Here is a 21,645-nt window from a genome sequence, read left to right as displayed (position 1 = left end):
GAACAATTCACAAACATCCAAATTCCGATTATTGAAATATGTCAAGTAAAGCGGAACTAATACACAGCGCGGTCTTCGGGACGCAATGAGAAACGGAGGGCATTGCGTCCAGAGAGTAAACATCATGCTTTTCTAATAGATATCATATGTATATAGAACTACATGCCAATAAATGACGGACTCGACGCCGTTAGCAACACATGCATTGAAAACTACGTGCGTTAGTAAACAGCCGCCATCTTAAAGCAGAAGACTTCCCTTGTAGAATGTTGTAGTGAACCTTGCAAGCGAACCTAATTAATTTTTTATCTAAAATACTCCTAAATCAGCCAAATCTTGACCTGAATCTATCTTCAAAATAGTTTTAAAACTTTCACATGTCAAAAGTAGACAGAAGGGAAATTATGGAATAACGGGAGCAATTTTAACTTTAACAGTTGATTCGCAAAATTAATTGAATTGAATGTAGTTTACAGCTGCTGATATAGAATGGGGACTTGATTATTTTATTTACCGTTTTAAAATGTTAACTTGATACTGAAATAGTCGTTTATTTAAACCTGACAGGCTTTTTATACAATTATTATAACTAATGCACGAAACATTAAAAACATCTAATAGCTTGGGGGGTTTGTGGGATTTTCCACTGTCAGTTTACAATATTATTTGCACATTTTACTGACTGACTATGCCATTTCTGTTTGTTATTTATAATGTTTTGTGTTTGTCACTGAATAAACAGGTCAGTTTCTTGTTACCAATCATTGTGTGTGATTCAAACTCACCTAATTCGGCTGGCTCGTTGTTATCAAGAGTACTAAAACCCTTTTCAACATGAGTCTAACAACTAAGTAAGGAGGCTAAATAACTTTAAACTTTATTACATGCTCAGACAGGCCGGTATCGGTATCGGATCGGAAGTGCAAAAACCTGGATCGGGACATCCCTAGTTCGCGTTCGCATTAGTATTTAGCGCGGTGACTCGGTGTCTTCTTAATCGCTTGGAAAACATTAAACATACAGTTCGTGACTTCCAAGTGAGTTAAATTAATTACAAATAATGTGCTGTTTTCCCGCTGTGTGCGTATTAACATCATATGAAAATGGGGATATCCTTGTGTGCGCCACAGATATGTGCTCGCATGTCATGTTCAAATTGTTGGAAACCTTTATTTATTCATGGACTAAAACTTTTAAAGTTTATAGACGAAAACATTTTGAGAATTGTCGACTAAAACTAGACAAAGACATTTTGAAATGACTAAAATATGACTAAGACTAATAAGTGCTTTTCAATGAAAAGACTAAGACAAAAATTAAAATGGCTGCCAAAAACAACACTGGTATTAGATAATCTCCATCTAATGTTTTAGTCTTACCGCCTTTCTTGTTTGTCAGTAGGCTTATTGATGTCACGGAAGATGTTGGATAAGACCCCATCCGTCCAGTCTCTAGTGTCAGGATCCAGGATACCATATAGTTCAATGACACTCACAGCTTTGGGGTTCAGGGGATATAATTTGGTGTGAAATCCCAATCTGGTGGAGAAATATTAACCTCTAATGTAGAAATTATGATATGGTGGAAAACACAGACAAGGCTGAAAAAGCAGTTTCTGCTCTTGCACCCCTCTTTAAAATAAACTGCTGTATTTTAAGCCAAAAGAACTGTTGTATTTGTCACGTTCCGCCGCTGGTCAGAATTTGTTTTGTTGCAGAGCCGGCTGTGGGGGCGTGCCGACGTCGCACCTGCAGCTAATCCCTGCTCATCAGCGATAGTATATAAACGCAGGCCATCCAAGAGAAGAACGCCGAGATATTTTTCTTGCTGGTCGCCATCCACATATACTGCTTTCGAGTCGCGTTGTATTTGCTCTCTGGTTCGTCTGACGTCTTAGTTCTGTGATCCTCTACCTTGTGCAGGTATTGAGTGTATTTTTGTTTGTCTTTTGGCGCTCTGCCCTCCGCTCAGTTTTCGCGTTTTTTGATCCCCGTCGACCTATTTTGTCACGGACCCCTTTTGTTATTCCCTTGTTACCGCGTTCACGTGTTTTTTAATTTTGTGATTAATAAATCCCCGAACGCATCCTCTTTGTTGTCTGTTTTGGGTCCAGTCGTTTCTCCGCATTCGCGGATCCTTAACAGTATTTGATAGAACATCGCGTCTAGATGCTGCAATAGCAGATTCATGGCACATTAAGTCCCCGAACTATTTTTAATTTGTCCTTTTAACCCTGTAAACCCCGTTTACAGACGTCGCGCAACCGCTTTTGTTTCAACCCAGCCATAAAACGAAGATAATTAAGTATATTATTCAAAATGTCTGTAATTTTAGCTTTGAATCATTAATCGATATCTAATATTTCGTTTTTAAAAAAAAAGGACTTAAAAAAAAATTATTATTCGCATATTTTAAACTTTTAAACGAATTACGTCACAATGAAAAAAATGGCGTCTGTAAAATAGTCACGGATATCTACCTCATAACTATCGATTAATTGTATTGTTTTCGTTACTGTCGCATTTCCCCCAATATTTTAGATGATAAATAATCGATCCAAACAAAGAAGAATTAAAAAAAAAACGCTTAAAAGGGTAAATTTATGAAAAAGAAAATCTCGACCACTCCTTGATGTCTGCGATTTGTGCATCGCCACCATTAGTATATTACCATGTTTCACCCATAAAATCCCCTAAAACCCGGCTGTGGCCATTCACAGCTGTGTCTTGACACTCGGTGATACATGTTACATGGAGTTTTTGGATCGAAACGAGGTAAGTACGCAATAATATCTCGTTAATATCATGCCGTCTTTAATTGTGCTCTTTCATGCCCTCACCTCCAGTTAGGGTTTTGCTATTTATTTATTTTTTAATTTTTTAAATGCCCTCCTGTTCAAAATGTTTCTTCCCCCATAAAGTGTCCTGAGTGCTGAGTGTCTTGTTTGGATCCAAAAATTCCATGTAGCATGTATCACCGAGTGTCAAGACACGGCTGTGAAAGGCCACAGCTGGATTATTTGGGGATTTTATGGGTGAAACATGGTAATATGACAAGGGTCGCGATGCAGAAATTGCAGACATCAAGGAGTGGTCGAGATTTTCTTTTTCATATATTCACCCTTTTAAACTTTTTTTTCTATTTTTCTTTATCGTCTAACATATCTCAGAAAATGCGACAGTAACAAAAAAAATACAATTAAGCGATAGGTATGAGGTAGATATACGTGACTTTTTACAGACGCCATTTTTTTCATTGTGACGTCATTTTTTTTTTAAGTTTAAAATATGCGAGTGAATAATATTTTAAAGTTTTTTTGTTTGTTTGTTTGTTTTTTAAACGAAATATTAGACATCCATTAATGAGTCGAAGCTAAAAATGACATTTTGAAAAATAAATATAATTAATTACCTTCGTTTTATGGCTGGGCTGAAAAAAAAGCAGCTGCGTGACGTCTGTAAATGGGGGTTTTCAGGGTAAAACAGACAGATTAAAAATAGTTTGGAGGCTTCATGCGCCATGAATCTGCTATGGCAGTATATAGACATATTGTTTATCAAACACAACAGTTGTTTTGGCTTAAAATACAACAGTTTCTTTTAAAGAGGAGTGCAAGAGCAGAAACTACAGTGCCCTCCATAAATATTGGCACCCCTGAAAAAGATGTGTTTTTTAGCTTCTAATATTTTTTTAATTCAAATAATATGTGACCTTAATGGAGAAAAAAAAAGAAAAATCCAACCTTCAATACAAGTGCATTCATTCAGTGGGGAAAAAATCCCACATAAAGAAAAAATTATTTGACATCAAATAATGTGTGTCACAATTATTAGCAACCCTGGTGCTTAATACTGCATGCGCATCTTTCGTGGCACGCCAGACCCATTTAGAGTGTTTGTCAAAAAGCTCAATCTTGGTCTCACACAAAAATACATTTACAATACAATACTTGGTCAGATGAGACCAAGATTGAGGTTTTTGGCAACAAACACTCTAAGTGGGTCAGGCGTGCCACGAAAGATGCGCATGCTGAAAAGCACCTCATACCCACTGTGAAGTATGGGGGTGCGTCAGTGATGCTGTGGGGCTGTTTCGCTTCCAAAGGCCCTGGGAACCACCAGGACATTTTAAATCAAAATCTGTTGCCCACTGCCCGAAAGCTGAAGATGGGTCGTCACTGGGTCTTTCAGCAAGACAATGACCCTAAACATATGGCCATATCTACACAGAAATGGTTCTTCAGACACAAAATCAAGCTCCTCCCACGGCCATCTCAGTCCCCAGACCTTGTTTTGTTGGCAAAAGGGGGTTGTACAAAGTATTAACACCAGGGGTGCTAATAATTGTGACACACATTATTTGATGTCAAATAATTATTTCTTTATGTGGGATTTTTCCCCCACTGAATAAATGCACTTGTATTGAGGGTTGGATTTTTCTCTTTTTTTCCATTAAGGTCCCATATTATTTGAATAAAAAAAAAAATATATATTAGAAGCTAAAAAACACATCTTAACCAGGGGTCCCAATAATTGTGGAGGGCACTGTATCTGAACCACAGTAACACTAACTTTGTCTGAGCTTGACATAAAGTGCTGATTACAACCGATTTGCCTCCGCCTGTTGGACCCACTATCATAGTTGTGTGTCGTGTCATCATTGTTTCATACATCTGCACCACTTTATCCACCTGAAAGCACAGATACCATTCTCTAAGTGTGGATAGAAAACTCAAACGACAATCCATTATTTGTTGCCGCTTCAACTGTACAACGCGAAAACAAAAAATAAAAAAAATAACATCAACCTGGATGGGCAGCAAGATATATTTGTTGTCTTCCAGGTTGCCCTCGACAGCATCGTTGAAGTTGGGATAGCGAACGCGAGGGCATTCCAGCCCTGGAAAAAGGTCCGAGATCAGGCCGAGGAACAGAGGAACGTCTTCAAAAATAAATTTTGGCAGATTCATATCCCTCAGGGCTCGCATCAATACCACATCCTGCAGAGAAAAGTGGGAAATGTTTTAAAGATACAGTTGCAGAAAATGTTGTTTTAAGTAACAGTGACCACTACATGAAACTGCTCATAATACTGGAATCAAGGAACACTTGACTCATCATCAGTGCTGTTAATAATACAAAACCATCTCTAAAAGTATGGTTGTTCATCAATCGACAGTCAGAGAAGTTATCTATAAATGGAGAGAGTTTGGCACTGTTGCTTCTTTCCAAAGGAGTGGCTGTCCACTAAAGAGTTGAGCACAGAATACTCAGAGAGGTAAAAAGGAACCCGAGAGTGTCTGCTAAAGACTCACACAAATCCCTGACACAGTCCAATATCTATGTGCACACATCAACTATATGTTAAACTATGGCCAACAACGGCGTCCGTGGGATGACTCCATGGAGGAAGCCACTGCTGTCTAAAAAAAAAAAAAAAAAAAACATTGTTGCCCTTTTAATGTTCGCAAAAAGGCACTTGGACACTCCGCAGAAGTTTTGGCAAAATATTTTGTGGACTGATGAAACCAAAGTTGAATTGTTTGGTAGTAACACACAAAGTCATGTGTGGAGGAAAAAATGGAACAGCTCACCACCATCGATATCTCATCCCCACAGTGAAGCATGGTGGAGAGAGCATCGTGACTTGGGGCTGTTTTGCTTTCTCAGGGCCTGGACAACTTGCAATCATTAATGAAATAATGAATTGCAAAGTTTATCAGGATGTTTTGCAGGACAACCTGAGGCCTTCTGTCAGACAGTTGAAGCTAAAAAGAGGATGGATGCTGCAACAAGACAATGATCCAAAACACAGAAGTAAATGAACTTCAGAATGGTTTCAGAGGAACAAAATACACGTTCTGGAGTGGCCAAGTCAAAGTCCAGACTTGAACCCCATTGAGATGCTGTGGCATGACCTTAAGACAGCGATTCATGCCAGACATCCCAGGAATCTGACTGAACTACAGCAGTTTTGTCGAGAAGAATGTGCCAATATTAGTCCTGATCGATGTGCCAGACTGATCTGCAGCTACAGGAAGCCTCTGGTTGAAGTTATTGCCAAAGGGGGGGGGGGGCACAGAATATTAAATGTGATGGTTCACTTACTTATCTTTTCGCCATTCTTTCATTGTTTGCATACTATCCCCAATAAAATATGAAAACCTATAAATGGTGGTTTTAGTTAAAGCGGCCACTGTTTTTTCATCTGTGTGATTTTGACAAAGATCAGCTCACATTTGATGGGGATTTTATGCAGAAATGACAGAAATTCCAAAAGGTTCAGATACTTTTTCATACCATTGTACTTTACTAAGTAACTAATTACGCTTACAATAAGGTAACTGAGTTACTAACTCACTTACTTTTTGGGAGAAGTAATTTGTAACTGTAACTAATTACTTTTTTAAAGTGAGATTAACAACACTGATGTTCATTATTTCAAATATGGGAATTCTCTTGGGAAGATTAAGAAATTCCACCGCAATAATCAGATATTGTTCAAGTACACAAACTGAGTATTTTTAATGATGATACATGATTGATAACTGCACCTCTGTAATGTCTGGTGAGCCTCTCTTCAGTTCTCCTGCCATCACTAAGACAGATTTCAAAGCTCGCAGGCCAAAGTCATAATGAGACTGCTTGGACAACTGCTCTCGAGCCAATTTATAAAGCACAGTCATCTTTTTCGCAAGGACCTTAATTAAACAAAAGTGGACGGAAATGTTCAGTTCTTCAGAAGCAAATCAGTGAACATTTTTCAGTGTTCTTTTTTGCGTGCAAAATTCTTACCTTGGCCATTAGGAATCCCTCAGAAAAGAGCATAATCTCGCAAATTTGTTGCAAGTCAGGCACAATCACAACAACGGGCCTGAAGAGAGCTTTGACTGACTCGGGCAGCTCCGTGCGTCCTGCGTAGCCCGGGTTCATGGTAATGAAGATTCCGATTCGGCTATCCAGAGTTATCTCGTGGCCTTCGAACTATGTCCAAAATGGCAAGGCGTTAGTTGGCCACTATACAAAGCAACAATTCTCATGGACCAAAAAATTACTATGATAATAAAGAATTGGAATGACTTACATTAAATACTTTAAGGTAAAGAATGAGAGCATTGCGGATGGTTTGGATTTGTGACGAGATAACTGAAAGGACTGAGGCATCAATACGGTTAAATTCATCAAAGCAACCCCAGGCTCCACATTGGGCCAGGCCTGAGAGGATCTTTCCCACAGCCTGCACAAAGATGGTAAATCAGGTACAAATTTATTCATGGAAGGCAATCCATTATTTGTACAGATGGAACATTAAAAATAATCTTGCTGACTAAAGATTTTAAGTAGATATAACTAGAGATGTCCCAATCGATTGGCGGTCCGATCACGTCATTTTCAAAGTATCGGAATCGGCAAAAAAATATCGGCCATGCCTTTTTTAAATATATAAACGTATATTTTTTAATTAAATCGTTTTCTAATTGTATTTAACGTTATTGACATAATATGTTACACTAAACCAGAGTCTTTAGTTTAGGCTTAAGGTAGGGTTATCAAATCTATCCCGATAACGGCGGTAATTAATTTTTTAAAAAATGTATCATGTTAAAATATTTAACGCAATTAACGCATGCACTGCACGACCCACTCACGCAGTGTCGCGTTCAACCTATAATGGTGCCGTTTTATCTATATAGAAAGCTAAAAGGCAGCGTAAAATGAGTAGAGTGAATTTTGGCAGCCTTTGGAGCCTTTTTTTAAATTGGCTAAAGCCTTACAATCCCTCTCCCTACGATTAGAAATAACGTGGGAAAGAATGTAAGGAAGCCAGGTAGTAATTGATCTTTTTCTTAACACCACAACATCAATCATTTAGCTTATAGACTCCCCTACCCCCGTCCCCCTCTTTCCCTGGTCAACAAGCCCCCCACATGGTGTCAAACTGAAATATATCTCGCTGACGATAGCACCAACATATTAGTAGTTAGTCTAGACGTTCAATGTATTTCTTGTTGTAGTTTGTGTTTCTTTTCTTTCTTTTCTTGTGTTTCTTTTCTTCTGTTCCCCCATAACCCCTTCCTGTTCTCTGCTTTGTCATAATAAACGAGGTATGTTGAATGACCACAATGGGAGTATGTCAGACTCTCAATGTGAAACGTTAAAACTGTTCGGACCATCCGGGCACTTAGACTTCCATTCTCCGTGTCAAACAGCTGAACAGGACAGGTTTAAATAAATAAATAAATTAGGGCTGTCAAACGATTAAAATTTTTAATTGAGTTAATTACAGCTTAAAAATTAATTAATCGTAATTAATCGCAATTAATCGCAATTCAAACCATTATAAAATATGCCATATTTTTCTGTAAATTATTGTTGGAATGGAAAGATAAGACACAAGATGGATATATACATTCAACACACGGTACATAAGGACTATTTGTTACAACAAGATGGCATTAACATTACTAACATTCTGTTAAAGCGATCCATGGATAGAAAGACTTGTAGTTCTTAAAAGAAAAATGTTAGTACAAGTTAGAGAAATTTTATATTAAAACCCCTCTTAATGTTTTCGTTTTAATAAAATTTGTAAAATTTTCAATCAAAAAATAAACTAGTAGCCCGCCATTGTTGATGTCAATAATTACTTACACAATGCTCATGGATGCTGAAACCTATAAAATCAGTCGCACCCAAGCGCCAGCAGAGGGCAGCAAAACTCCACAAAACACAATTAACAAGTGGGCATTTCACTGTACTGTCATTTAAATCTGCCTGAGCGGGGCATGTGGGGTAATTGCGTCAAATATTTTAACGTGATTAATTAAAAAAAAAAAAAAATACCGCCCGTTAACGCGATAATTTTGACAGCCCTAATATATATACTGTATATATTGATCAGACGAGACGGACGTTTGAACACCAATTGTTTTGTCTCAAGTATTTTATTGTTAAATGCGTGTTGTTTTGAATTTAACACATAACTCATTTAACATGGCTGAATCTAGCTGGTCCCTGTTAAGCAAGCACAACTGACTCGCGTTAGCTTAGCATCTCCGAAGCACGGAATCTGTTGAAATCCCCTCCACCGACTAATTAAACCCCCGCTAACTTGAAGATTAAGCCATATGTCAAAATTTCTGAACTTTCCCTTGAAATTAATTTCTAGGAAAGTCAATTATATGCAATGACTTTTTTAGCCACCGGGGGTGCACTGCCCCCTTCAATCTCCGCCTATGCTTAACATGCCTTTAAGCCTGAGGTAGCAGTAGCAAGTATAAAAGTAAAGCACCTTTAACTGAAGTCCAGTTTACTTAAAATTATGACTTTAAAATTTTACTGAAATTGGTGGATTTGAAATTTAAAATACTGCCAATTTCTCACCATGTAGTCCATGCCTTCACCACAGTTAGTGACCACACAGAGTAAGCCCAAAGCTTTAGCCAAATCTTTGGTGGACTCCGTCTTTCCAGTACCAGCTGGGCCAGCAGGCGCACCACCCAGGAACATGGAGAGAGCCTTCACCACATAAGCATATAAACAAGTCAACAACTGTTTGTTTGTTAGCTTCTTTGTTTGAAATTGTTGCATTGACAAACCTGTGTGATTGTGAGGTAGATCCTGTCCGTCAGCGGGGTTATAACTAATCGACCGTTCAACCCCATGTATTCATAGCCATAACTAAAAGTTGCACTGCATTGACGCACGACAAGATTGTCTTCGTCCGCAACCCAGTAGAATCTTAATTGGCTTTCCCACTCAAACTCCTCAGCATCTGTTATACTGCAGAGAGGATAAAGTGAAAGAAGTTTATCTAGACACGTTTGGAAAAAAAACAGATAGTTTCTTTCCAAGAGTTGTCACCATATTCAAGTTTGCACTGAAAAACTGACATGCTGCACACCACTGACCACGTCGTCGTCATTGCACTACTAATGCCACAACATTGTCATATGTATCTCACTAAGTAATGTTCTCAAAAGGTCTCAATCTGGGTACTGCATATGCAATATTTGCACTGTTACATCAATGTACAGTGCTCAAAAAATACAGGGAACACTAAAGTAACTTATGTAGATATGAATGAATGAAATATTTTTAATAATTACTTTGTTCTCTCCATAGTTGAATGTGCTGACAACAAAATAACACAAAAATTATCATATGTATCAACGCATGGAGGTCTGGATTTGGAGTTATACTCAAAATGGATGTGGAAAAACACACTACAGGCTAATCCAACTTTGATTTAATGTCCTTTAATGTCCTAATTTGCTCCCAAAAACATATAAATATGTTCTATTTTTCATTGTTTCACTGTCCCAAAGACGTATCTATACGTCTTTTACGTGTTTTTTTTTTCACAAGAGACATCTCTGGGTTCTGATTCAACTTAGCTCCAAAGCACAAAGCTGAAAATCCATTTTAAAGCAATAAAACTGACCACTGGAGGGCAGTAGCGCTTTTGGTAAGACCCGCAACCCGAATCAACGGCAACGAACGGCCAGGCCGCTCGGCCGGGGTGCCGGCGGTAGACGACAGAATGGACGTCCAGGATGCCAGGCGGCGGACGACCGAGCAGAACAACCGGGAGAACGCTCGGGATGACAGGCGCTGGACGACCGAGCAGAAAGACCGGGACCACCAGTGCAGCGGACGATGCCGTTGAGTCTGTGCTACTCACCGAGCAGAGCCCGCAGAGACTCAAAAAAATCCATCTTTATGAGACAGGCGGCGATGAGGGAAAAGTTTACCTGGCTGTCGCAGCCACAACAGCGTCATCTCTCAGTTAGTTATGTGTAAATAAATTGCGAGTTTGCTATCAAAAGCTCTATTTGTCTTGTTGTTTATGTTATTTTATAAAAGGAAAACATTATTCAGATGTTTGGGATGTAACTAAAGCAAAAAATAGCTGTGTTAAAGTCAAAGTTATGTTTGAAACATATGCTTTCACAAAAAGCTCAATTTCTGTTTTTTCATCAGAAATTGGAAAATTGCTCAAACTAAGCTATTTCCTAAAGCTGATTTCTAAAGAATGGAAAAAGATATGAACTAACTTTTTTCCCTGTTGAAAGAAGAGAGTCTAATCTTTCTTTTGGTTGGTTCCATGTTTATATAGCAATAGAACAGAATTTTCTGTGGGCTTTGCAAAATCAGACAAAATCCAGTAAAACGGTGTGAAGGGGCTTGCACCAGTGAAAATGGCTGGGAGTGAATGAGTTAAACAAGTCAAAATGAGACTCAGTAGTGTGTGTAGCCTCCGCGTAGCTGTATGACCTCTCTAGAACACCTGGGCATGCTCCTAATGAGATGACGGAGGATGTCCTGGGGATCTCCTCCCAGATCTGGGCATTACTGAGCTCCTGGGCAATCTGAGGATCAACCTGGCGGCTCCAGAGGGACCTAAACATAATGTGCCAGAGGTGTTCTATTGGATTTAGGTAAGGTGAACGTTGGGCCAGTCAGTGTTATCAAGTCCTTCTTCCTTCAGGAACTGCTTGCATACTCCAGCCACATGAAGTGGGGCATTGTTGTGGACCAGGAGGAACCCAGGTCCTAATGCACAAGCGAAGCTTCTGACAATGGTTCCATGGATTTCATCCAATACCTAATAGCAGTCAAGGTGCCATTATCTAACCTGTAGAGGTCTTTGTGTGCCTCCCTGACCATCACTCACCCACCACCACACCGGTCATGCTGAATGATGCTGCAGGCAGCATCTCCGGATGCTTTCACGTCTGTCGCATGTGCTCAGGTAGAACCTGCTTTCATCGGTGAAAAGCACAGAGCCAGTGGCGTAGTTGCAAATTCTGGTGGTCAATGGCAAATGCCAATCTAGCTCTATGGTGCAGAGCACTGAGCATGGGGCTCTCTACAGGATGTCATGCCATCCTCATGGAGCCTGTTTCTGACTGTTTGGTCAGAAAAATTCCCACCAGTGGCCTGCTGGAGGTCATTTTGGAGGGCTCTGGCTGTGGTCATCCTGTTCCTCCTTGAAGGAGCGACCCTGCTCAGGGTTTAAGGACCTTCTACGGCCCTGTCCAGCTCCATGGGAGTAATTACCAGTCTCCTGGAATCTCCTACAGGTTGCTTCTTAGAATGTCCAGGCGCTCAGTGATGCCCTGGTCCAGATATCGGAGAAGATGCCTCAGGAGAACATCTGCCGCTTCATCAGGGACATGCCCAGGCATTTGAGGGAGGTCATACAGGCGCACGGAGGCCACACACACTACTGAGCCTGATTTCGATATAAAGGACATTACATCAAAGTTGGATCAGCCTGTAGTGTTTTTCCACTCTCATTTTGAGTATAACTCCAAATCCAGACCTCCATGGGTTGATACATTTGATTTTCATGGATGTTTGTGTGACTTTGTTGTCAGCATATTCAACTATGGAAAGAAGAAAGTTTTTAATAAAAACTAGGGCTGTCAAAATTATCGCGTTAACGGGCGTTAATTAATTTTTTAAATTAATCACGTTAAAATATTTGACGCAATTAACGCACCCGCTGGCATATTGCCTCAAACATTACAATGAGGCCGTTTATGGACATTAAAAGTGAAGAGAATGCCACCGGCCGCTTGGGGGCAGCGCCGTTCCATACTCATGTTATGTCTTCTAAACGTGGGAGAATTAGTAGTTGTGAGCCGTTTATGCTGTATTCACAATGCAATGCAAATTGCTATTTGTGCTCCACACATATTTCGGTAAGTTTTCTTTCTTTTAGTGGCAATTATGTGTCTCTTGTTTTATTTTGGGTAAGATATGTACAGGTACAGTGAGGAGAACAAGTATTTGATACACTGCCAAAACCCATTGGCAGTGTATCAAATACTTCTTCTCCCCAGTGTATAATACAGTAAAGGCGAGTGGACACAGGCGCGCCGTTTATTGGCATAAGCTTCTCCTTCACAACAAACATAAGTATCGTTTAGTGAAAGCACAACAAAAATAATATTCCTATCTCTCAAAAAAAAAAATCATGTTCTCAAAAAGAAAAGCACTTCAGTCTATAGTAATGAGGCCCTATTCTGACACACAGTTAAACAACAATGCTAAATAAACTGGCATTCATATCAATTTAGCTATGCAAAATACACGTAAAACTTTTCACTCTATTTTTATTATTGTTATTTTTATTCTTCCTATTATTATATTAACTCTACTTTTGATTGAAAATTTTACAAATTTTATTAAAACGAAAACATAAAGAGGGGTTTTAATATAAAATTACTCTAACTTGTAACTATAACATTTATCGTTTAAGAACTACAAGTCTTTCTATCCGTGGATCACTTTAACAGAAAGAATGTTAATAATGCCATTTGTGGATTTATTGTTACAATAAACAAATACAGTACTGATGTACAGTATGTTGTATGTATATATCCGTCATGTGTCTTATCTTTCATTCCAACAATAATTTGCATAAAAATATGGCATATTTTAGAGATGGTTTGAATTGCGATTAATTGCGATTAATTAATTTTTAAGCTGTAATTAACTCGATTAAAAATTTTAATCGTTGGACAGCCCTAATAAAAACATTTCATTCATGCAGATCCACAACGTGTTATATTATTGTTCCCATTATTTTTTTAGCAATGTATATGCACAAAGTGTCCTTTGCATCGGGGGCAGTGCCTCCTGAATGGCAGACTGGGGTGGTGGTCCCCCTTTTAAAGAAGGGGGACCGGCGGGTCTGTTCCAGTTATAGAATGATCACACTTCTCAGCCTCCCCGGTAAAGTCTATCCAGGGCTGCTGGAGAGGAGGGTCCATCAGGAAGTCCAATCTCAGATTCAGGAGTATCAGTGTGGTTTTCGTCCCGGCCTTGGAACAGTAGACCAGCTCTACACCTTCAGGAAGGTCCTCAGGGGTGCAAAGGAGCGCGCTCAACTCCTGTGGGGGGTGCTCCGGGAGTACGGGGTACCGAGCCCCTTGGTAAGGGCTGTTCGATCCCTGTACGACTGGTGTCAGAGTTTGGTTCGCATTAATTCCAGGAGGTCGTCTTTGTTCCCAGTGAGGGTTGGTTGTTCATAATTTTTATTTAAAGAATTTCTAAGTGCAGCCAAAGTGTTGAAGGGATCCGTTTTGTGGCCTCAGCATTGGATCTCTGCATTTTGCAGATGATGTGGTGCTGTTGGTTTCATCAAGCTGTGAGCTCCAACTCCCACTGGAGTGGTTCGCACCCGAGTGTGAAGCGGTCGTGATGAAAATCAGCACCTTCAAATCAGAGACCATGGTCCTCAGTCGGAAAAGGGTGGCGTGCCCTTTCCGGGTCAGGGTTGAGATTCTGCCTCAGGTGGAGGAGTTCAAGTATCTTGGGGTCTTGTTCACGAGTGAAAGTAAGAGGGCGCGTGAGATCAACGGGCGGATCGGTCTGCAGTGATGCAGACTCTGGACCGATCTACGTTCCTACCCTCACCTTTGGTCACGAGCTGTGGGTTGACCAAAAGAACAAGATCCTAGATATAAGCGGCTGAAATGAGCTTCCTCCATAGAATGTCCGGGCTCTTTCTTAGAGATAGGTTGAGAAGCTCGGTCATCTGGGAGGGACACGGTGCCGAGACGCTACCCTTCTGCGTTGAGAGGAGCCAGCTGAGGTGGCTCTGATATCTGGCTCCGATGCCTCCTGGACGCCTCCCTAGAGAGAATTTCAGGTATGGCCCACCAGCGGGAGGCCCCGGGGACGACCCAGGACACGCTGGAGAGACTACCGGTATCTCTCGCTTGGGTTCCCGCTGGAGGAGCTGGTTGAAGTGGATGGGTAGAGGGAAGTTTGGGCTTCCCTGCAAAAGCTGCTGTCCGTGCAACCAAATTAAGTGGTAGATGATGGATGGATGTCCTTTGCACCATCATATCAAGTCAGCCATCTACCTCATAGTCTGAGTACTGTAAAATGTCATACGCAATACCTCACCACTTGCTTCTTGTCAATCATTCACTTCATTCTCAATGTGTGTACCCTTGTAACCTGTGTTTTTATATTAGCCTTATTGTACTTTTGCTTTATGTGGTGCACTTTAGTAGTAGTAGGAGGGCCCAAAATTATGAGAGCTGTACCTGTTTAGGACAAAGCTGTCTACGATGTCTCTTGCATGGACATCGATGATCAGAACAGTGTTGATCTTTCGTCTGTCATTTTTCTTCAAAGGTTGCATTGTACGTGTTACCAACTCATCAATCTGCTGGTGCATTTTTGTGGCATAGTTCTTAAGAGCATATTTTTGTCCTAGTTTCAAGTTATTAAAGACATCCTCCACCTCCCATGTCCACCAGACTTGATTTGTAGCCAGGACCACCATGCCCTGGAACAGCAACATCCAGTCCACCCTGAATGACAAGAAGACTCATGGTGGGAAAGGTTTTACGCGCATATATGAACATTCTCAAAATAAGCACGCACCTGCCTCTATCTTCACAGTAGCGAAAGATGGCTTCCTTGGTGATTAATCGATTAGTTCTCCGCATCTCATGTAGGACTACTGTCATCCATTCTTCTACCCTTCCTTTAATCGGAACAGCCTTTTGAAACTCCATCACTTCACCCTCAGCGGAAACCATGGCACCTGCTGATGTTTCCCCACTGCTCTCCGAATCGAATCGCAGTGAAGCGATGTTATCGTACATCTTGTGAAATACGAGGAACACGTTTCATATTGTGTATCTGATTTCACACCTCAAACAAAACAGATTCAGACAACTTTTTGACACGCTTACCTTTATCATATGTTCCTGCACACACTCGTGGTGACTACTCCCCAGAATGCTGAGCAGCTCATCGTCAGAGATGAAGAAAAAGCGAGGGAATGCGTCTCGCTTAGAATCTAAGTAATCGTTTAGACTCTTCTGGCACCTCTCGAGGTTCTCACTGAGGGTCTGCAGGTCCATTAGCCGGTTAGGAATCACGCAACAACGCTTAATGTTTGGATTGGCCTGTGCATCGTTCATTATCTGCACACACACAAAAAAGAATTATATACAATTTGCAGTTACCGTGGTATGAAAATATATCTGAAGCTTTTGGAATTTCTCACATTTGTACATAAAATCTCCATCAAATGTGATCTGATCTTCGTCAGAATCACACAGATGAAAAAACAGTGTCTGCTTTAACTAAAACCACCCAAAGATTTATAAGTTTTCATATTTTAATGAGGAATGATCTGCTTAAGGATACTTAAAGAGCAATTGAAACCAATTTTTAACCAAACAATTTAATCAGGTGTGTGCCCAATCACTGATGAGTGGTTTATAGCTGCCCTGCCCACTATAAAACAAACACCTGGGAAGAATTTGCTTTAAGAGAAGCATTGTCTGATGTGTATCATGGCTTGGTCAAAAGAGCGGTCTGAAAACTTGCGATCAAGGATTGATTTGTATAAAGCTGGGAAAGCATCTCCAAAAGTCTGGATCTTCATCAATCGACAGTCTGAGAAGTTTTCAATTCAATTTAATTTTATTTGTATAGCCCTGGATCACAACAACGTTGTCTCAAAGGACTTTGCAGAGGGAATATGATACACAATCAGAAACAGCAAATGAAGCAACAAAGATGAATAAAAAAATTCAAGTCCTGGGTATCCCCCATCCTTAGACCCTCCATGTCGGCAAGGAAAAAGTCCAGAGTCTTTGGGAGAAAATGAGAAACCTTGGGGAGTACCACAGTCAGGAGAGATCCCCTCCCAGGACGGATAGACAGGAAGCCCCAGGACTGCTAATGGGAATTAGCAGGCGAAGTTACAGTCCGTAAAGATGCAGTGGAGAAAAGGAACAAGAAGAGGTCCATCTAGTCATCTAGTTTTTTACAAATGGAGAGAGTTTGGCAATGTTGCTCCTCTCCCAAGGAGTGGCCGTGCACCAAAGATGACGCCAAAAGTTCAGCGCAGAATACTCAGAGAGGTTAAAAAAAAAAAAAGAACCCTAGAGTGTCAGCTAAAGACTTACAGAAATCACTGGCACAGTCCAATATCTATGTGCACACTTTAACTATATGTAAAACTATGGCCAAGAATGGTGTTCATGGGAGGACTCCACAGAGGAAGCCACTGCTGTTGCTCCTTTAATGTAAGCAAAAAGGGCACTTGGACACTCCAAAGACGTTTTGGCAAAATATTTTGCGGACTGATGAAACCAAAGTTGAATTGTTTGGGAGTAACACACAACGTCATGTGTGGAGGAAAAAAGGAACAGCTTACCAACATCAACACCTCATCCCCACCGTGAAGTATGGTGGAGGGAGCATCATGATTTGGGGCTGTTTTGCCGCCTCAGGGCCTGGACATTTTGCAATCATGAATGGAAGAATGAATTCAAAAGTTTATCAGGATGTTTTGCAGGTAAACCTGAGGCCGTCTGTCAGACAGTTGAAGCATAAAAAGAGGATGGATGCTGCAACAAGACAATGATCCAAAACACAGAATCAGAAAAACAAAACAGACGTTCTGGAGTGGCCAAGTAAAGTCCAGACTTGAACCCCATTGAGATGCTGTGGCATGACCTAAAGAGAGCGATTCATGCCAAACATCCCAGGAATCTGACTGAACTACAGCAGTTTTGTAGAGAAGAATTAATCCTGATCGATGTGCCAGACTGATCTGCAGCTACAGGAAGCGTCTGGTTGAAGTTATTGCTGCCGAAGGGGGGGCCACAAAATATAAAATGGTTCACTTACTTATTTTGCCCCCTCCTGTCATTGTTTGCATACCATCCTCATTCAAATATGAAAACCTATAAATATTTGGGTGGTTTTAGTTAAAGCAGCCACTGTTTTTTCATCTGTGTGATTTTGACAAAGATCAGATCACATTTGAAGGTGATTTTATGCAGAAATGTCCAAAAGGTTCAGATCCAATGTATTTTAATAACAATATTACTGTTGAGACAACATGGCACTTACGTCTTTAAATTTTTTGTCAATGATGTCAAATTTTTTGGCTTCCTCTGGTAACTGTGAAGAGATATCTCCACCAATGAATATGCTCTCCAAGTACATCCATTTCCGTTGTACCTGCAACCAAACCTGCACCAAATATATTTGATTAAGTATGGATTAACCCACACAAAAGCTTTGCAAAACAAAATCTGGACAACATTTTAATTCATCATATAGTCATAGGCAGAGATTGAGGGGGGCAGGTGGGACAGTAACCCCCGATGGCCAAAAAATGTCATTGCATGTAATTGACTTCCCTGCAAATGAATTTAAAGGGGAAGTTCAGAATTTTTAGAACATAAGCCTTACCCAATTATTCAAATTAACTAGTTGATAGGTGAATCGATTACTTAAGTAATCAATAGCTGCAGCCCTAATAAAAATGCAGTATTGTCATATTTCTATTGAAAAAAAAATCCCATACAGTGGGGCAAATAAGTATTTAGTCAACCACCAATTGTGCAAGTTCTCCTACTTGAAAAGATTAGAAAGGCCTGTAATTGTCAACGTGGGTAAACCGCAAACGTGAGAGACAGAATGTGGGGGGAAAAAAAGGGAAAATCACATTGTTTGATTTTTAAAGAATTTATTCCAAATTAAAGTGGAAAATAAGTATTTGGTCAATACCAAAAGTTCATCTCAATACTTTGTTACGTACCCTTTGTTGGCAATAACGGAGGCCAAACGTTTTCTGTAACTCTTAACAAGCTTTTCACACACTGTTGCTGGTATTTTGGCCCATTCCTCCATGCAGATCTCCTGTAGAGCAGTGATGTTTTGGGGCTGTCGTTGGGCAACATGGACTGTCAACTCCCTCCACAGATTTTCTATCTGGAGACTGGCTAGGCCACTCCAGGACCTTGAAATGCTTCTTACGAAGCCACTCCTTTGTTGCCCTGGCTGTGTGTTTGGGATCATTGTCATATTGAAAGACCCAGCCACGTCTCATCTTCAATGCCCTTGCTGATGGAAGGAGATTTTCACTCAAAATCTCTCGATACATGGCCCCATTTATTCTTTCCTTTACACAGATCGGTCGTCCTGGTCCCTTTGCAGAAAAACAGCCAGAAAGCATGATGTTTCCACCCCCATGCTTCACAGTGGGTATGGTGTTCTTCGGATGCAATTCAGTATTCTTTCTCCTCCAAACACGAGAACCTGTGTTTCTACCAAAAAGTTCAGGACTAAAAACTCACCTTTTAAAAAAAGTTTATTCTAGTTAATTTTATTTGCCTGTCTTATTTTTATCTGATTGGTATCTGATTTTATCTGTGCTTCTGTGTTTTGCTTTTACTCTTTTATTCTTAGTCTTTTTAATCTTTATTTTGCAATGTGCACTTTGAGATTTGTTTTTCAAATATAAAGTGCGTTATAAATAAAATGCATTATCATTATTATTATTATTATTTTGGTTTCATCTGACCATAACACATTCTCCCCGTCCTCTTCTGGATCATCCAAATGCTCTCTAGCGAACCGCAGACGGGCCTGGACGTGTACTGGCTTCAGCAGGGGGACACGTCTGGCAGTGCAGGATTTGAGTCCCTGGCGGCGCATTGTGTTACTGATAGTCGCCTTTGTTACTGTGGTCCCTGCTCTCTGTAGGTCATTCACTCGGTCCCCCCGTGTGGTTCTGAGATTTTTGCTCACCGTTCTTGTTATCATTTTGACGCCACGGGGTGAGATCTTGCATGAAGCCCCAGATCGAGGGAGATTATCAGTGGTCTTGTATGTCTTCCATTTTCTAACAATTGCTCCCACAGTTGATTTCTTTACAACAAGCGTTTTACCTATTGCAGATTCAGTCTTCCCAGCCTGGTGCAGGTCTACAATTTTGTCTCTGGTGTCCTTCAACAGCTCTTTGGTCTTGGCCATAGTGGAGTTTGGAGTGTGACTGACTGAGCTTGTGGACAGGTGTCTTTTATACCGATAATGAGTTAAAACAGGTGCCATTAATACAGGTAACGAGTGGAGCCTCTAGTTAGACCTCTTTGACAGCAAGAAAGCTTGTTTGTAGGTGACCAAATACTTATTTTCCACTTTAATTTGGAAATAAATTCTTTAAAAATCAAACAATGTGATTTTCACATTTTTTTCCCCACATTCTGTCTCTCATGCTTGAGGTTTGCCCATGTTGACAATTACAGGCCTCTCTAATCTTTTCAAGTAGGAGAACTTGCACAATCGGTGGTTGACTAAATACTTATTTGCCCCACAACATGTTTATGGATAGTTATTTTAAGATTTAAGGGGCATCTATGGGTACTTGTGAAAGAATATATTTTATTCATGCTTATAAAACACAATTATTAACTGCTGTGAAACTACATGCTTGCATGTGAGACTCTAGTTTCTGTGGACTCTTATCTGATCTTCACTCCCTTACATGCCAGCTACAGCTAAGTTTCCAAGGTCGTAACTTACGATGTTTTTCTGTGGAAAAGTTTCACTTCTGTTTCACAGTAAGCATCCGGTTTCGAAAAACAACACCAAATAAGGAGAAGCAGTTAGAGCTGACTCACTCTGTACTAACCAATTACCGCGTACCACACACCCACTGCATGTTTCTTACCATGTGACTTTGTAAAATAAAAAGGCTGTATGAGATTCGGAAGGTGGGAAGACTTTTGCGAGCATCTGCCGAACCCCGTTAAAACCTTGAGACTCGAGTGGATTCTGACTGCAAATGGTTTCATCCCCGATAAGGTGGGAAGTTTCTCTCGTTGTGACTGCCATTTGAATAGAATACTCTGGGTGTTTTATTTCCTGGCAGTACTCAAAGGGTTAATTCTGACCTACGCGGAAATTCGGGTTGTGTTGCCAGCATAGAAACGGTACTCGTTCGTAAACTGGGGACTACCTGTAATGTAATTTGTTTTGTTGGATTGTACTGCACAGTAAAAATAAGGCACCATCTCCTGTTACTGTCCAGATTTTGTTTTCTGGGGCATTGCCATTGTCACACACAGTCTGACCTCTATTGTCTCACTGACAAGAGACAGATCTTTCTCCCATTGTTGTATGGTGGTTAGGAAGGGTCCAACAAAACGACTCCCAGCCATGCTCTGCAAATTCATGGCATCATTGTCCACAATCAACATGATTTCATCCACTGCACCCAAGACCCAACACTGTTGATGGGCACCTTTACTATAAGGTATTATAATGAAATTCATGTTTCCCCAGGTTTCTACCACCTCCTTAACTCCCTGGAAGACAAATACAAAAAGTTTTTCAAGACCAAAATCCATCTTCTTAAATCTTAGTCAAAATTTAATCGTCTAGCTACAAAGAGGAGGACTTACCTTTTCTATTCCAAGCTCTTTTGAAGCTGAAGTAACAATTTCACCAATGACGTCAGCGTATTTGTGGAGCTCCATTGCAAACATGTTCTCAAGAGTGAAAGTGCTAGGGTTCATCTCAAAGCTCGTACCGGTCCGATCCATTAATTCCTTCCAGTGTCTGTTGGAACAAATAATGTGTGCGTGGGCGTCTTGAACTTCCTTTTATTGCTTGCATTCCAAGTGATACATTTTATAATACGTCTGAGTATTGTTTTATTTTATTTTTATCCTGGCAATAATATTGAATGCACCGTAAACAGAAGCTTAATAAGCTCAAAACTTAGCTTAACTCATTTGCTCCCAAAAACGTATAAATACGTTTTATTTCTAATCGTTTCAGTGTCCCAAAAACGTACTTATAC

At 40.3% G+C, this 21,645-nt stretch overlaps 1 protein-coding gene across 1 annotated transcript in view; it reads right to left on the bottom strand.

Moving 5' to 3' along the window:
• The window catches only part of LOC130913716 (dynein axonemal heavy chain 10-like), a 144,372-nt gene that overhangs the window by 86,219 nt on the left and 36,508 nt on the right, over positions 1 to 21,645 (bottom strand). The window contains exons 22-35 of the mRNA XM_057832527.1: positions 21,245 to 21,401; positions 20,915 to 21,148; positions 17,904 to 18,026; positions 15,725 to 15,958; positions 15,411 to 15,634; positions 15,068 to 15,337; positions 9,599 to 9,782; positions 9,384 to 9,518; positions 7,084 to 7,236; positions 6,795 to 6,983; positions 6,554 to 6,700; positions 4,808 to 4,999; positions 4,572 to 4,690; positions 1,380 to 1,538 (exon numbers count right to left, since the gene is read on the bottom strand). Coding sequence (XP_057688510.1) covers positions 1,380 to 1,538; positions 4,572 to 4,690; positions 4,808 to 4,999; positions 6,554 to 6,700; positions 6,795 to 6,983; positions 7,084 to 7,236; positions 9,384 to 9,518; positions 9,599 to 9,782; positions 15,068 to 15,337; positions 15,411 to 15,634; positions 15,725 to 15,958; positions 17,904 to 18,026; positions 20,915 to 21,148; positions 21,245 to 21,401 — 2,520 coding nt within the window. The remainder of the gene's footprint in view (positions 1 to 1,379; positions 1,539 to 4,571; positions 4,691 to 4,807; positions 5,000 to 6,553; positions 6,701 to 6,794; positions 6,984 to 7,083; positions 7,237 to 9,383; positions 9,519 to 9,598; positions 9,783 to 15,067; positions 15,338 to 15,410; positions 15,635 to 15,724; positions 15,959 to 17,903; positions 18,027 to 20,914; positions 21,149 to 21,244; positions 21,402 to 21,645) is intronic.

This window comes from Corythoichthys intestinalis, chromosome 3 (assembly GCF_030265065.1).
Source record: "Corythoichthys intestinalis isolate RoL2023-P3 chromosome 3, ASM3026506v1, whole genome shotgun sequence".
NCBI lineage: Eukaryota > Metazoa > Chordata > Actinopteri > Syngnathiformes > Syngnathidae > Corythoichthys > Corythoichthys intestinalis.
Note: the sequence above shows the minus strand (reverse complement) of the source record. Positions and strands in the feature narration are given on the sequence as shown.